This window comes from Amia ocellicauda, chromosome 5, assembly GCF_036373705.1.
Source record: "Amia ocellicauda isolate fAmiCal2 chromosome 5, fAmiCal2.hap1, whole genome shotgun sequence".
In the NCBI taxonomy this organism is placed as follows: Eukaryota; Metazoa; Chordata; class Actinopteri; order Amiiformes; family Amiidae; genus Amia; species Amia ocellicauda.
The window spans coordinates 26527095-26543595 of record NC_089854.1 but is presented as its reverse complement, the minus strand read 5'-3'; the positions used below and the strand labels follow the sequence as shown (position 1 = coordinate 26543595).

Here is a 16501-nt window from a genome sequence, read left to right as displayed (position 1 = left end):
TTCGTGCCCAGCGGTATTTGGCGCAATACCGGACTTTCTGTTACACGTTTGCGGAAATCGCGGAGGGTAACTGCAGCACAACGACAAAAATGTGTTTCGTTTTGTCACATGCAAGTCACAAATATCAGGTTACGAGATGCAAATCAGTATCAACTAGCCCAACTCAATCTAGGCCTTTCAGAGGCCCGTTAGATCAATATGCTATAATAATTCGCCGTTATAAAAGATATGAACGTGTAGCCGACGTGCTGGGAAGCGTCTCAGTTAATCGGCACAAACAGCAGCCATGACACACAAGTAACCAAAACAAAGCCTCGTGCCGAGACTGAAGTCACTTTAGGCCAATCGGAATCGGCCCTGCGGGAGAAGGGCGGGGCCAAGCACTCACCCCATTCTCCTTCCACAGCCAATCACAGCACCGCCGCCCGGCAGGAGGACCTCCGCCTCCCAGCCAATGGGAATGTGGCGTGAACGTGACGTCACAAGCGGTCAGCTGTTTTTGTTTTGCTGCAGGTTTTTTTTTTTTTTTTTTTTTTTTTTTTTTTTTACCCTTTCTGCTTTTTCTTGTGTGGCAAAAAAAAAAACAACGAAAAATAAGAGCGATCTCACCGCAGGTCTGTTTGACAGTCACCGAGAAAAGAAACTTATACACAAGCTTTTAACAAACAAACATCGATTCCATATAATCAGTGGATCTCCAGGAAAAAAAAAGTGATCTTTCAAAGCAACCGAACCGATCCCAGGCCTCCGATCCGAGGCGGAGGGAGGGAGGGTGGGCGCTGGGAATCGGGATGGACACCGGAGAAGGGGCTGAAGGTCCCAGCGGGCCGGCCGGGCTGATCTGCGCCTCCTTCAACCAGGACACCACGTAAGCGCTCGATCACCCACCCATTCACCGATCTTCTTTATACTTCATGCTGGAATTGAATAATAAGTAACTGTAAAAACACCCATATGTTAAAATATGAAACCTGTATGTCAGATAATCATAATTCAGTGTAAGTGAAATGCAGACGGGCGCTGTAGGCTGGAAGTCTCTTGTTTTCATTGAATTACAGGGTGTGTGTTTTCCATAACGGTTTCAAAATAGTTTGCAATTCCAATCCACTGCTGTAGAAGGAAGTAAAGCTATTTTCTGAATTGGCCAGACAATGTAAATACTGCTGTTTGCATCATAATGTATAGTTTTTGTTACAGGAGTAGCATACATTCATCTTTAAAAAAACATCAATGTAAAGTATTCATATTTAAGGAAACTAGTGAGAAATGGATTTTCATGGTAAATCAGACTAGGGTTTGAATTTCCAAACAGTATTACTATAAATAGATACGTACGTACGTGCTTTGAAAAAAAAATCAATGGAAATCTTTGTTGATGTGTATATAAACTATATATAAAGTATGCATGTATAGACTATTGATTTGCCATTTACAAGCACAGTCAGAATACTCACATAGTCATACTATTGATGAAACCCAGCTACCACAGCAACATCTGTTTTAAATTCATATCGGGCGTTCAGGTCTTTAAGTAAACCAAATGGTCACTTTAAAGTGTCACTCAATCAAAGCTGTGCTGTTTCTAAAGAGGCTTAAGTTAAGGTGAGTCTAGATGGTAACTTTATATAATTGAAGTATTGGATGGATTCATCTCTTTCATTTAATGACAGTGTTTCACTGTGTTTGGCCACTGTCTCTGGGACTTCAAGGTACATTTTAGAGCTTTTCCCTTGAAACCTTTAAAAACATTACAAAAGGGGAAGTGAGAGGTTTTCTAAGACAAACGCACAGGGGTGGTGTGAATGCATAATGCAAATCTGTTACAAGTTGCATTTTATGTAATCTGAGCAATGTACACAATATTATCAATTCTATTTGGAAACTTGACAAATCCCAGAAGACATCACTGCTTGCAATCGTGTATCTCCTGAAGGACTGCAGCAGACTCTGCCATTCCCCTCAGAACAAGTGTGTAAAGCACCTCAGTTATCTTTTCTTGATGCTCTGTTCCAGTTAATCCCAGAGGTGTTCCATGTGGTTTGCATATTTTGTTTAATGCTTACATTCCTAGCTTTGTGACATGCTTAAATATTGCACTAGTACAGGTATGGAGTTCTCACCATAAATATAGATAAATTCTGTTAGTACACGGTTGTCTAAAGAAACAAAAGCAGACACTACATTGCACACGTCCTCTGGTACATTCCATTTCCTGCAGAAGGAGGCCTGTCCCATTACTATTGGTAATGTAGTGTTTGGACACTGTTGGGCTTGATATAGAAGATATCGGGGTCAGTCCACTAGGGAAAAATTACATAAAGCATCTTGCCTCTCAGCCTCTGAACTCAGGGCCTGGTCACTGAAAGCACTACACATGCATCACATTTTGTGTCAACATAAACAGTATAAACATCTCTCGCTTCCAAATAAAGATCTGTCCTACTTCTATGTGTGTTCTTCCTGTTCAAATTAAAGCTAATCTTAGGCATGCAGGGGACAGTGCATTTCTGTGTTTAAAAACCTGCAAGGAGATTCTATTTTTTTTCTGATGACAATATTGAAGAAGACTACACTACAGTTTGGTTAAGGTCTATCAAATATTTTTTATTTTTTAAAAGGACTTTCATTATCTAGTTTGGTTCTATAAACAGCCTTGTGTCAGTTCTTAAGTTAAGGTCACTTTGGAAATGTGATGCATTGTTCTCTTCGCATTGGATACCCCTCCTTACTGGGGGACTAAATAGAATATGTAGCAGATATTAGCATTTAATTTAGTATGTTGAAAACATAAAACCAGATATAACATTGAAGACACATTAAAATGGTTTAGTTTATTCAGTTCTCTGTTGGCGTGTGTTTTGTGGGAACCCGTTCTTGCTTGGTTTACTAATTGAAAGCCATCATCAATGTTATTTGAATAATGGAAAACCAGACAGAATATCTTGGATAGGCTCCACTACTCAACTGTTCATGGGAATAGACATAGGGTAAACATTAACACCAAAACCCAGCTAATATTAATGTTATATGTTTTATAATAAATTATTTTTTCAGTATTTTCAGTAATTTGTGATTGCTTATGCATTTAATAAAATATAAGGATGCTTGGTATCTCAGATGGTTTGAGCATGGTGATCTTTTGGGTCTTTTGGTTTGGATTTCAAGCCCCATTTACCTTCATAGCAGCAGGTTGGTGCTCCATTCCATTCCATTGCATTTTCTAGCTACTGAAAAAAAACTATTGCTTCTGTGGGCGTTTTTCCTTACCCATTTACAGAGTCCATTTGCCAATAGTCACTTGCCATTTTTGACAGCTGTCAAGCAAAAAATGCTTCTCAAAAGATTCCTCTGGGTAGAAGCTGAAAAGTTGAGATGTGGACAAAGTCCACAAAGTCTCAGGTTTCCGGTGTAGATTTATGGCATTAGACAAGCAAAGCTTGCCTTCATACCAATGGCACTGAAACGGACAACTTTTAGGAGCAGTGCTTCTTTGAATAGTCATTCTGTTTGAGAAAATGACAACACGAACTCACACACAACACACTTAAGTTGGAACAGAAGGTAATTGTTGATATTTTTTTAAGTGATTGACATGTTGCAAAGTCTGGGAGAGGGGAGAGGGGAAGAGGGAAATGTTTGATGTCCCTCTCACTAACCCCTCCCCCTTCTGTCTCAGGTCACTGGCTGTTGGGACCAAGACAGGATACAGGCTCTTTTCTGTGACTGCAGTGGACAGGTTGGATCGTATTCATGAGAGCAGTAAGTACTTCTGCTTCTTGCTGGAACCCACTGGTGATTTACAGAGGATTGCAGCCTCACCTCTCAGCTTGCTCAAATCCACACCTCAGATCCTTGCATGTGAGCATGACCCATTTTAGCAACATTTTGTTACCCAGTAGCCACCTTTGTGGGGGCACTATAGAGCAGATGCCCTCTTTGAAGCTCCAGCTTTAGAATGGCTGCAGCTGATTGGCAGTGATGCTGGGTGGGTGACTCCTCTCCAGCACGGCGGCCAACTCTGTACCAAGGCTCTCACACAATGGCGTTTTGTTGGGACCTTCCAGAGAGACTTCCTCATACCACAATGTTATGATAAGGACACAGAAAGGGCTGTGTTCTTTAAATGCCTTGAGGGACTCGGCACCTTCAGGTCTACAGCCGAGACCATGCAATGCTAATTGCTGTCTTAAACCATCACTCCATTTCCTTTCCTTCCATTCATAATCCAAGAAAAAACAGAGTAGGCCAGATCGGCAGGGCACCACTCCCTCCTGTATCTACTGTGCCTGGTCTGTTGAAAGCAGTTGGTTGAACTTGGTGCAGATACACACTGCAGGTCTTTAAAGAAGGTAGAAAGGTAGAATAATGTGGCCCCAGATTCCTATTCTCATGTGATTTATACCCCCACAATGAACAAGATACAAGATGAAACAAAGCTTCAGAGTTGAACTCATGCTGTGTGTAGTGTGTGTGTGTGTGTGTAGAGTGCACTGTATAAAACCTCAGTGTTGAAGATCTTTTGGCTGTCCCCCCTGCTCAGCAGAAACCCCTGACGTCTACATTGTGGAGCGCCTCTTCTCCAGCAGCCTGGTGGTGGTGGTTAGCTTGGCCATGCCTCGCCGCATGAACGTCTACCATTTCAAGAAAGGAACAGAGATCTGCAACTACAGCTACTCCAACAACATCTTGGCTGTGAGGCTCAACCGGCAGGTAGGCCCCCGCAGCCCACATGTGTGTGAGCCTAGGCATGGACTGGGTTGCCCCCTCAGCAGGGTGATGAGAGGAAAGTTCTTGTGTGGCTCTGTTTGTTCTTTCTTTTTCTCTGTTGGACAGCAACACGATGTTACAGATGCCAGAAGGCATGCTGCTTCCTGTGATTCACTAATCAGTAACATACATGGTTATTTATTTTGTGAGACACACTTTTTCCCCTCATTGCTGCGTGTATGTAAAGCTGATTCAGATGGCCTTCCTCTTTGTGTGCTTTGATGCAGTTTGCTCTCTGCACCCCACATTTAACGGCAGCTGAGACTTCGGTCTTCGGTCCCACCACGTCCCAAAACCCACACTTGGACAAAATGTTTACTCCTCATTAAACGGCATTGTCAGTTTAAAGTTTTATAGCACTGAAGCCCAGTTTCATTGATTTAGCACACCTCAGACACACACTGCATTGATTTTGGACCCACACTCTACAGTTTGTCGTTCTTGGAAATGGCACAATTTAAGGGATGTTTGTAAACAATATAACGTGCTGTATATTACTGGCCTTAGTGGGGAAAATAACACGGATCAGATTCCACAGAGGTAGATTCCCAGCCTGGAAACACTGCTCCGGTCACAGCTACTGCAGTGCGGAGCTGTAGCGATTGAGCTCACATGAAGTAAATCTCCTGGGAGAGGTAGCTTCTCTTTACACAATATGGCAAACACACACCTAATGCATCTGGTATAAAAAATGTAAATAAAGGCAGCTAAGCTCGATTCCTACCAGTATTCAAATATTCAGGTCAAAAATAATGACAGCCCTTCAGCGTGTTGTGTGGGATAGCCCCTTTCAGTGATTCCCTGAAGCGATGTCACCTAAACTGTGACACAGTCTCACTTTTCTTCTCTTTCTTTCTAGTCCCATCAGAGTGAATGCAGTTCTTCTCAAACCAGCTATTATTTAGTTGTACCTTAAGCCAAAAAACACAGCACATGCTCTCAACCTGAGGTGGTTATTGTGGCCCACTGTTTTGTACATATATGACATGTTCCATATGGTTCTAATCATTTCACTTTTTTATGTCATCTGACCTGGGGTAAACTCGGAAATGGTAACGAAACTCATCACTGATCTTTTTTCCCCTCTGAGTCACCCCATACTTCTGCAATGTCTATCACAAAAAACTCCAGTTACCTACACATTGCCAGGCTTTTGGCTTCCCACTTACATTCACAAGGTAGCATTTTGCACTAAAATAAAGCTCTACCAATACTTTATGTCCCTCGGTCATTCACTGTTAAACAACACAGAGGAGAAAAAAATTCTAATACAGTCTGTGATAACACTCATTGCAAAGTGGTGACTGAAAGATATAGTTATGTGTCTTTTTGAGGAGCTGTAAAGTTATAACTCAGGCAGTGTAATGTATTCAGCTGTACTGTACTAGTCTTGAATGTGGAAAGCTATGCCCAGACGTGCTGAGGAATGTAGTATAATCAGTAGAATTAGAGTTTATTTCCTGTAAGGAGCAAAACACTTGGTCTTCTCTAGCACTACACTAACCAGTATAGTGCCTCACATGACTTAGCAATAAATGTTTATATTAAAGTCTCGACAACAGCTGATGCAACTGTTTATATTTTTTCTCCACCCAGTGATTATAACGATGCAGGAAGTCTGCAGCACAGTCAGTACATTTCCCCAGATGCAAATGTCTGTCGCTGCTTACAAAGCAATACTTTTGTTTATGAGTGATAAAATTGCACACGGCAAGTTCAGACATAGGAGTGGGTTTTTTCAGAAAATAATACTCACTTTACAGCTTTGTTGATGGCAGCTACCATGTTGGATTGTTGATACTGACAGCCTTTTGTTGTTGCTACAGAGGCTGATAGTGTGCCTAGAGGAGTCAATTTACATCCACAACATCAAGGACATGAAACTTCTGAAAACCCTCCTCAACACGCCCTCCAACCCGACAGGTACGCAGCCCTGACCTGGGTACACCGTAGCAATAACACAGAGTCTCACTGTAGCAAAATCATGATTCAACAATGAAACGCCCCATCCTAAGAATACCTTCAATTTCTAACAACACAGTTACTACATTATTAGCTCATGGGCAATGTGAAATAAAAGGCAAAACTATGCCCCCTTTCGTTAGCCTGCTTCAGCCGTTCCCCAGAGACTCCCAGTTCCAGGTAGGGTAACTCGCCTTATGTGTCTGATCATTAAGAGCCAGCCTGCCTGTTTTGTGCCCCACAGGTCTGTGCGCGCTCTCCATCAACCATGCCAACTCCTACCTGGCATACCCTGGCAGCTCCACCATCGGAGAGATCATCGTCTACGATGCCAACAACCTGGTGAAGGGTTCTACTTTTGCACCATGCCTGCAAATAGTGTACTGTGGGCAAAAGGGATAGGGAAAAAAAGAAGCTGCTTCAGTATAAACAAAATGTTTAAGGGATTTAAGGAAACTGGAAGGGGTTGTGAGAGAATGTTGAGGTGTGCTGAATAGCTCGTGCCGATACTGCCAGTACCTGGGGCTTTATATACACTGAACAAAAATATAAACACGACATGCAACATTTTCAAAGATTTTACTGAGTTGCAGTTCACATAAAGAAATCAGTCAATTTAATTAAATTCATTAGGCACTAATCTATGGATTTCAAGTCTTACATTTTGAGGGAGTGTATAATTGGCATGCTGACTGTGGCATTGTGTTGTGTGTCAAAACTGACCATTCCAAGTTCAGGAATCAGTGTGAAGTGGTCTCTTAATTTTTTCCAGAGCTGTATATAAATATATAAAGACAGCTGTTATGTGGTGAGGTGTCATGGGACACTTGAACTAATAGAAGGCTAGGATTTGAATGCTGCTTTAACAGGGCCGTGGGGCATGTGAACTGGTTGTGAGTGCGTCTTTCTCCTCACCGCAGAGCACAGTCACCATGATTCCGGCCCACGACAGCCCCCTTGCCGCCGTCACCTTCAACGCCTCAGGCACCAAACTGGCCAGCGCCTCCGAGAGGGTGAGCGAGTCCCTGCCCCCTCCCACCCCCTTCTCCTCTACCTCTTTACCTTAAAAGGGTGATTGTGAGCAAGTGTGTGTGACTATGGCCTATCTCTCTCTCTCTCGCTCGCTCTGTCTCTCAGGGCACAGTGATCAGAGTCTTCACTATCCCTGAAGGTCTGAAGCTGTTTGAGTTTCGGCGAGGCATGAAGAGGTCAGTGCCCCCACACTGATGTATGCACACGCACGCGCACACATGCACACAGACCTGCCACTGATCTATGCCATCCCTGCAGGTACGTGAACATCAGCTCCCTGTCCTTCAGCTCCGACGCCCAGTTCCTCTGCGCCTCCAGCAACACTGAGACTGTGCACATCTTCAAACTGGAGCAGCACAGCCCCAGGTACACACCTACACCGCCATCTCCCTCTCTCCACCCTGAGTGTCCCTTCAGTCCGTTCATTCCTGTTCTTGGACTGTGCTGGCTTTCCCTTGTGAGAAGAATTCCCACGGGTCAAAAGCAAAAATCTCCTTCGAACTATAAAAAGGATTGGGTGCTCAACAACGTGCTTCAAGGTGTAGAGTCAATGACTTTTAATAACCACCAGAGGGCAGCTCTGGTAGTCCAGCTCATGTTGACGGTATCGTAATTCATTCCATGCATTAGCTGCTGCACAGTGTACATGCTTGAGTAGATTTAAATACAAATTTTGTGTCAGTTAAAATTACCCGCAGAGGGTACCACAAGAGCTGACAATCACTCACAATCACTCTGTATCTTGTGAAGAGAAAACAAGTAAATGTACCACAAGTGACTACTGGATGCATTTCTAAAGGGTTTTACATTTGGTATCACAATAACTGACTTGTAAAAACAAAGTAAATAGTCCTTACAAAAAACAAGATAAAATCTACCTACTCCCTGTGCTCTCTCCACCTCCCCCCCACCCACCTGCATCTGTGTCTTTGCACGTCCAGTCGTGAGGAGGAGTCTCCCACCTGGTCGGCCTATGTAGGAAAGATGTTCTCTGCGGCCAGTAACTACCTCCCAGCGCAGGTGTCCGACATGATGAACCAGGACCGCGCCTTTGCCACTGTGCGCCTCAACGTCTTCGGCCAGAAAAACGTCTGTGCTCTCGCCACGTAAGTACGCCCTCCACCCCCTGCCCCTGCTTCTCTTCCTGTACAGTATTTAGAGGTATCTCTTATTAGAGTCTCTGTTGACACCTGAAGATGTTTTATGCCCAAAGATGACACCCATGTTTTATAAACTGTGCACCCCTCACAACCTGAGCCCTTTCCACAACTCATTCCTTTAACACCCCAGTGTGTCATTGACCTGTGTAGACTCAGACAAAAAGCGCTTCTCTCTATACACTGACTCACACTTCCATTTTCCATCCCACTTAGGCGATTAGGAATGATGTGAAGTCTTTTTTATTTTTCACTTCCATTTTCCTAACAGTGCTAGACTGAATTATGGGAACAGGCTTTTCACTTGTTTGTTTGAGCTTGTTTTCTGCCACGCGATCAGCTAGTCTTGGTCCCAGATTCCAACGTACAGTGGTGGACTGTGCAGTATCATAGTCCACTGTGACACTACTTCACCTGCTATCTCCTAATTGAACGAGTTCAATGTTTCCCTTCACCTGCAGAGTCCCGAGTCCTCTTATCCCTGTATATGTACAGAGATTGGAGCCAATCAAAACTGCATCGCAGAAGCCACTCAGGTCACTAATTAGCCTGGGGAGCACATGGAGAAAGTCATTCTTAATATGTCCGTACTTGAATGTACTGAATACTCAACTCAACTCAATTTTCTATGGGAGCAAAGACTGTTTGGTCTCTCAAAACAATCACGGGTATTTCACAGGAAACTGCACAAGCACATAATTAATTTAAAAGGTCATCTATTTTTAGTATTAGATTCTGTTGTGGGCACCCCTTTTTATTTTTTATATATAAAACAATTGGGTCTATGTAAAGTGCTTTCCCTGCACAGCCAGCTTATTTTGGGTGAGACCTGGAGGTGTGCTGTATGTGTCCAGTCTTGGTGTGAAGAGGTCACGGGTTTCTGTCTTCCAGGATCCAGAAGCTGCCACGCCTGTTAGTGGCATCTGCGGACGGACACCTGTACATCTACAACGTGGACCCGCAGGACGGCGGGGAGTGCATGCTGGTGAAGAAGCACAGGTGAGGCCTATCTCGGGAGCATGATGCCCCCAAAACATTACTAAAGAGAGCAGTCAATTCTTACTTAAATCTGCCTGTACTTTTAGTCTTTGCCCTCCTACTGCAAATAATACAAAGTGTGGATACTCTGCTTTACAGCTGAATACCTTGAATAGATCGAACCGTTCCAGTGCCAATGCCTCTTCAATTCTGGAAATAAATAAATGCAGAATCTTTACTATTTCACTCCTAACACCACAAGATAATCTGAGGTTGTGTTCTCTAGTAGATATCCAAACCTTCGCTTCTTGACTCCTTCCAGAGTCAGTTTGCTTGTTGCGTATTGTTCAGATGACCCTTTTTTATCCTCCCAATTTCCGCAGGCTGTTCAGCTCAGAGCAGGATCAAGGGGAGTCGGAGGAGGAGTGTGAGGGTGGAGTCCCCCCCCAGGCCTGCCAGTCCTATGCTGCCACCGTTGCCATCCCTACTGCAGTGCCTTCCTCGACCGGGCTCACAGGTAGGCCCTGTACCAGCTTTGTATTCTTCACTTGAAGTAAGCTTCCACGTGTAATTTAGGATTGTGGATGGAGGTGGGTACTGCTGTGTCAAAATGTTATCAAGAAATAAGCAGTGGCGTCTAGTAAAACCGCTGACTTCCTTTTAGTGCCTGAGACACGCATTCAAATCGGAAAGGTAGACTAACGTGTCGAATTAAGGGAAGAAAACCAGCTGTGCTCAAGTAGATTGCTACAGGTAAGGAGACAGAATTGCACCTGATGTCAGATTTCAGCCTAATGAGAGGAGCAAGATTTGTTTTGGGCTAGTGAGGGGTGTATGTGCAGCAGGGGTGGGTCAGTGCTGTGAGGAGGCTGTGTGTGACTGACTGACCCTGGTTCCTCATGCAGGTTACTCGGAGGATGGCGGAGCGAAGAAGGGCGAACTGATCCCCGAACATGAGTTTGCCGCCAGCCCCGTGTGTCTGGATGACGAGAATGAGTTCCCTCCTGTGAGCATTCCCAATAACTAACCCTGCCAGCCTGCCGCCTCCTCCTTTCCCTGTGCCCACAGTGCCCTGGGGCCCCCCACACCCCGGCTAGAGCTGGCCAGGAGGGGGCCACACTGCCGGGCCGCTTCTGCCACAAGTCCTCGTAGTGACATCCCCTTCCCCTTGTAATCAAACACCTAGATCATATGAGTAACCAGATGTGAATCATGCAGTATAAATCACTGTATCGATCTCTTGTGTAGATTTGTATTTTATTTTTCCCATTGTAATTTTAGAGCTATCCCCAATCTATTAGTTGATCCAGCCATTTGAGGATTGTTAGCTGGCTGTACTAGTTTCAGGCTTGATTTGCATTCATGTAAAGAACTGCACAGAATGGGCTTCTCTCTAGTGAGGCTGCCAGTGAAGGCAGCTGCTGCCTGGATTTGGAGTGACGTCTGAAAGCAGACTCTGTGTGCACAGGATGCGTTGCCCTGTTTTGTGCTTTGGAGATATTTCAAGGCCATGCAATGTAGAATAGGTGAACAGGCCTTTTATACACACACACACACACACACATATATTATATATATTATTATATTTTTCCATTTTAAAGCAAAACTTTATGAAAAGCCTGGTTTGTGAAAGAAAAATGTAAAGGGATGTTTTCTCGTTTTAATAGTTTTATATAGTTTGGCATTTTGATGGCATTTTCTAGGCTCTTACATTGCAGTTCGCTGAATCCCAGTTGTTCAGGTGCAGATGCCAGTGTAAGTGCAATCTGCCAGGCCCTGCTTTACTTCTGAGGGAAAGCCTTTCTTTGTACAGGGCCCTTACTCAGTTGATGCCCGTGTGTAGCAAGAAACCAAACAGTCCAGCTGTGCGCTCTGACATCAGGAGGTCGCGGGTTCGAGTCTTGGTGGCACTTTGCTGTAGATCTTGTTTAGTGGCGAACAGGAAGAGATGGGGGAAAACAAAACTGGAAGAAAATAGCTGTTATTCAGTTACAAACAAGAGCAATATGCACATTTCATTTCAATGAGACACCTCCAGGTCTGATACATTTCCTACTTCAACCTCACATATAAACATTTTGCAGGTCCAGATGTTAAAATTATTTTAGTAATATCATTAGCCACTTAGTTTTAAAAAGTTTTGAAGGACAAATACACAATCCGACAGTATCAAACATATTTTTTTAAGTTAGTATGTGATACCAATGTTTCAAAACAAAACATACATTCAATATTAGCCCTTGGAGATAACCTTAGATTTGATATTGATCAAAAATGGAAATACAGGTTATCACAGCCTTGTAAAACTCTTTATAGTTAGTATTAAATCAGTTGAAGGTTTTACTATATATAATATATAATTTTTTTTCAGAATGACCAGTAATTGATATAAGTAAGATTGTGCTCAAAAGGAACTGTGAAAACAGCGCAATGCTTTAACCCTGCTCTGGTACCATGAAAAAAGTTACATTGACAGTACCATTGGGGTGGGGTCACAGAGACCCCATGGTACCACAGCAGGGTTAATGCACAAGAAAGACTTGCTTCCAAAATTTTTAGTATTTTCTGTGCCAACTAAGCAATACAAAAAGGGAAACTCCACATTTCATGTGTTCAACAGGACTAAGTATCTGTCTTTGAAAAGAATAACAACAACAGCAACAAAAATCATTAGGTCAATTGCAACGAACCAAAAATTTCAGACGAGGCAGTAATTAGTACCTCAGCACTAGACTGCATTAGTGCACTAGTACTCAGAAATTGCAAGCAATCAACCAAGGACTAAGATCTTCCAGGTAGTCCCCAAGTACGGATTAAAAATGTTCCCCATTACAACCAATTCCAGATGACTGCTGCCCCTCAAGTGTTTACCACACTAAGTAATTGTTAACTTTAGTTCTTATTAAATATAGTAATGGATTATTGACAAACTACACTATTTTACATACTAGCATTACATACTGACTTTCCTATAAAATATATAAACTTCCCAACCATTTACATTAATTGAATGGCATACCGTACATACTTTGCATAGAATACAAAATAAATTGATGTATGCAGCCACACAAATCATTGTATTTTTAAGGTTTCTGTTTGGTACTCCATAATCCACCAGTGGATTTCAGTTAAACGCATCAAAATGTAATGCAGGAAGGTTAAAAAAATAATAATAAAAAAACACATAAATAAAAGTAAACTACCCTGACCTATGGCCTGGGGAATTAGTTGAAGTATGGATTTCACATACACCTGTACAAACACTTCTTTATGGTTGTATTCAACCTGCTTGTCTGCGTATCAAAGGGAACAATTTATTTATTTATTTTTAAACGAGGGGAACAGGTTCCCCTCCCTTTAATCCTACAAATCCTTTAAAGTGTCACGAAATGGAATGAATCTGTGAGCAGACTTTGAGCTTGGAAATAGTCTTGTTCCTTTGCTGTGAAATAAGGCATCAACTGATCCCCCACTCAATTGTTGCAATTTAAACTAACTTAGTCCACAGCCGGGGAAGAAGTCACAGAAATGTGTTTTAAAAAAACCAGGCCACTTCACGTCTATTCTCAATGTTTGGGTCGACCCATACATCTACTTTAGAGAAAGAAGAATACACTTGTTCACATATTTGTGCTTGTTATTTCATCCCTGACTATTATACACAGTTCAGACTCTTCTCAAGTATGTGATTAATCGGACAAAAAAATTGGTATATATTCAAAAACCCACCAGGTGGCGCTATGGTTACCATTAACGGGAATTACTTCTGAGAATGAATGTATCATTTTATATATCATAGGCTTCTTTTAGTCCAGCTATGTTTAAGAAAAACATACTTGAGAGAAAGACATCATTCATACTTGAATGCAGACTCTTATTATATAAAGCCGTATATATATACACACAGCTCTGGAAACAAATTAGAGACCACTGCAAAATCTCTGGTTTTACTATTTATAGGTATGCGTTTCGATAAAATTAACATTTTTGTTTTATTGTATAAACTTCTGACAACATTTCTCCCAAATTTCAAATAAAAATATGAATGGAATGGAATGGCTGCCATACATGTAGAGATGCTGATTTAAGAACAATTTGCAGTGGTCTCTTAAATGTTTTCCAGAGCTGTATATGTATATATAAAATATGCATCAACTGATCCCAGACTTATCTGTTACAATTTGGCTATGACCCTCAGAAAAGTACTTTAACTACCAGTATTTTAACTACCACACACTTGCATATATATGCCATATTGCATTTATTCTATTTGAAACTTGAAAGACAAAAAGATGAGGAAGGAGGATTGTGATTATTATTTTTTTATCCTGTCTGGAAGTATCTTCCATGAAACACAGATGGATATGTTTTTTGTTTAGTTTTTTCCTATTGTTGAAACTGAACGAAAGGCCAAAATTATTTGCATTTTTATTTTTTCTAATGGTAGAAGGAATTTCAATGCCCAACACTAATTTAGATTCAGAAAAAAACGCACTTTTGAAAAACTTGCTTTGTGTCAGTCTGAAATGACTGTGTAAGAGAAGTATCAAACAGCTCTGTTTAAAAGATTTTTTTTAAAGAGAGACGCTTGCAACACATTTATTTACAGAAGCTTTTGCAAAAATTAAGTATTGTTTTATTGTTAAGACAAATTTTTGCATTATTATGAACATTAACTATAGACAATTGAGACTGAAGGTTGAGAAAAAAAGTTTACAGCATTATCAGTAGGTACTATTCTTTAACCTTTTGAAAAAGCTTTTTAAAAATAGTTTGTTGCAAATATCTCTTAAAGAGACCAGACACTGCTGCCAGGTCACAGACTGTAACAGTCCTTCCAATAGAGGCTGTGTTGTCAGGTCGTGTTTACTTTGACTAGCCTTACAAAATCAGCTCTGAACCAAACAGCGTTCAGACAGCTAGGCTTTTTGTGTGAAGCTGCACAAGTCAAGGTTACACTGGTTCTGTTTACAGCAACGTAGAAATTAAAACATGCTGCTGTCCTGCTGTTGTGTGAACCCTAAGTTTTCACTTGGCCAAGGTTCCTCTGTGTTTTGCCATTTGATTGCAATAAAGACTTCTAAAATGGCCGACCATAAATCACAGTTAAATGCATTCTGAAATAAGTTAAATTCTTTAATTATGCAACTGCTGAAATCATTTTTTTTTTATCCTGAAGGAAATCTCTGCTTTGCATTTAGGCACAAAGCAGTATAGTATTTTGTGTTTGTGACTGGGCAAACCTGTGAAGCTGCATTATGTATTAACAAACCGCCAACTGAATTTAAATGATGGGCATATGACACACTGTTTCCTGCTGAGCATTTTGAAAACTTTGCTTACTCTAGTATGGATTTCAGCAACTTCAAATGTGTCTTTATTTTATTCTAAAAGGATAACCCTCACTTCAGACAAGGGGTTATTCAAAGTTAATTTGTGGTTTCAGGGGATTTTTGGAAATAAATTGCTCCTGGTTTGATTTCCAGGGATTAGGGTGCTGGGGGACAAAGCTATGTTCTCAGTCTCTCTGATAACAACAGCACAGTACAATCTCTGGCGAGTGAGAAAGAGGGCACTAATATGGTGTGTACGAGTGAGCCCAGCCACTGTGAATAGCAGACAGACTGAATAGGTTGTATTTCACATGTGCACTAATCTGTTTATAACACACCCTCATGTTGTGGCAACAGGAACAATAAAGCTGTGTTTTGGTTTTGGTAGATAAATTCGTGCCGTGATGGGCCGCGAAGTGGCAAAGGGAGACGGACGTGAGATTAGAGGACAGTGACGCCGGAAAGGAGACTATACCTGAATCCAGAAGATTGGCTATGCATGAACCAGGGAAAAAATAAGCAAATTTGCAGGGTGCTATATTAAAAAAAAAAAAAAAAAAAAAAAAAATGAACGTAGAAGAGAATACAAACACTAGTCTTTTTTAGGACCAGGTTTGGATCGTTTAGCTCAACTCCAGACGGGTGTGTTATATAAATTAGGTGCATGACTGAACTGAATTATAAACATGCGTTAATAGTTACTTGACCAATATGTTTTTAATTAGATATTGTTGTTGTTACCATTATTATTATTATAGTATTTAATCTAAAGGAAAAGGAATTAATCTTATTTTCAGTTTTAAATCTGTTTTTTATCCTTTTTTCTCCAGTTTTGGTTACATGTTTACGTGTGCCCCTCTGTATACTAAGTTGGCAGATTGTTTTGTACGTGCCTGTAACATTATTTGTAAACGTACAAAAGTATTTTGCAATGAAGTTGCACAAAACCAAAAAAAAAAAAAAAAAAAAAAAAAGTAGAGCTCCATTAGAAATAAAATTATACAAAGCATTTCCTATGAGCGAGTTGTTTTTTTTCCCCCCTCAACATTAAAACAATTGTACACAAATGATTCAAAACTATTAGGACACATATAAACTGGATTTGTGTAAGAACTATATATTTCTTCAAAGTATCATACTGCAATGTCATCAAGTATATATTACTAGACACTATTTCCAGTATGTCGTAACAAGATAAATAATGTAAAAACTGTTTAAAAACATGAACCAATGTGTCTCTTCTTAGGGTTATTAGTTTATCACAGCCTGATA

The 16501-nt window shown here is 41.3% G+C and overlaps 1 protein-coding gene across 2 annotated transcripts; it reads left to right on the top strand.

Annotated features, from left to right (window-relative positions):
• The first annotated feature begins 526 nt into the window (after positions 1-526).
• Positions 527-15797, top strand: wipi1 (WD repeat domain, phosphoinositide interacting 1). Of its 2 annotated transcripts, none has more exons than XM_066704605.1 (13): positions 527-868; positions 3677-3759; positions 4544-4710; positions 6594-6690; positions 6974-7071; positions 7650-7742; positions 7867-7937; positions 8020-8127; positions 8703-8867; positions 9810-9917; positions 10280-10413; positions 10802-10902; positions 15618-15797. In XM_066704605.1, the coding sequence occupies exons 1-13, from the start codon at positions 792-794 to the stop codon at positions 15666-15668; spliced, it is 1353 nt and encodes a 450-aa protein (XP_066560702.1). In that variant the 5' UTR covers positions 527-791; the 3' UTR covers positions 15669-15797. The 2 variants fall into 2 exon arrangements, with proteins under 2 accessions (XP_066560702.1, XP_066560700.1); XM_066704603.1 differs by having other exon boundaries at positions 4541-4710.
• The last annotated feature ends 704 nt before the right edge of the window (positions 15798-16501 follow it).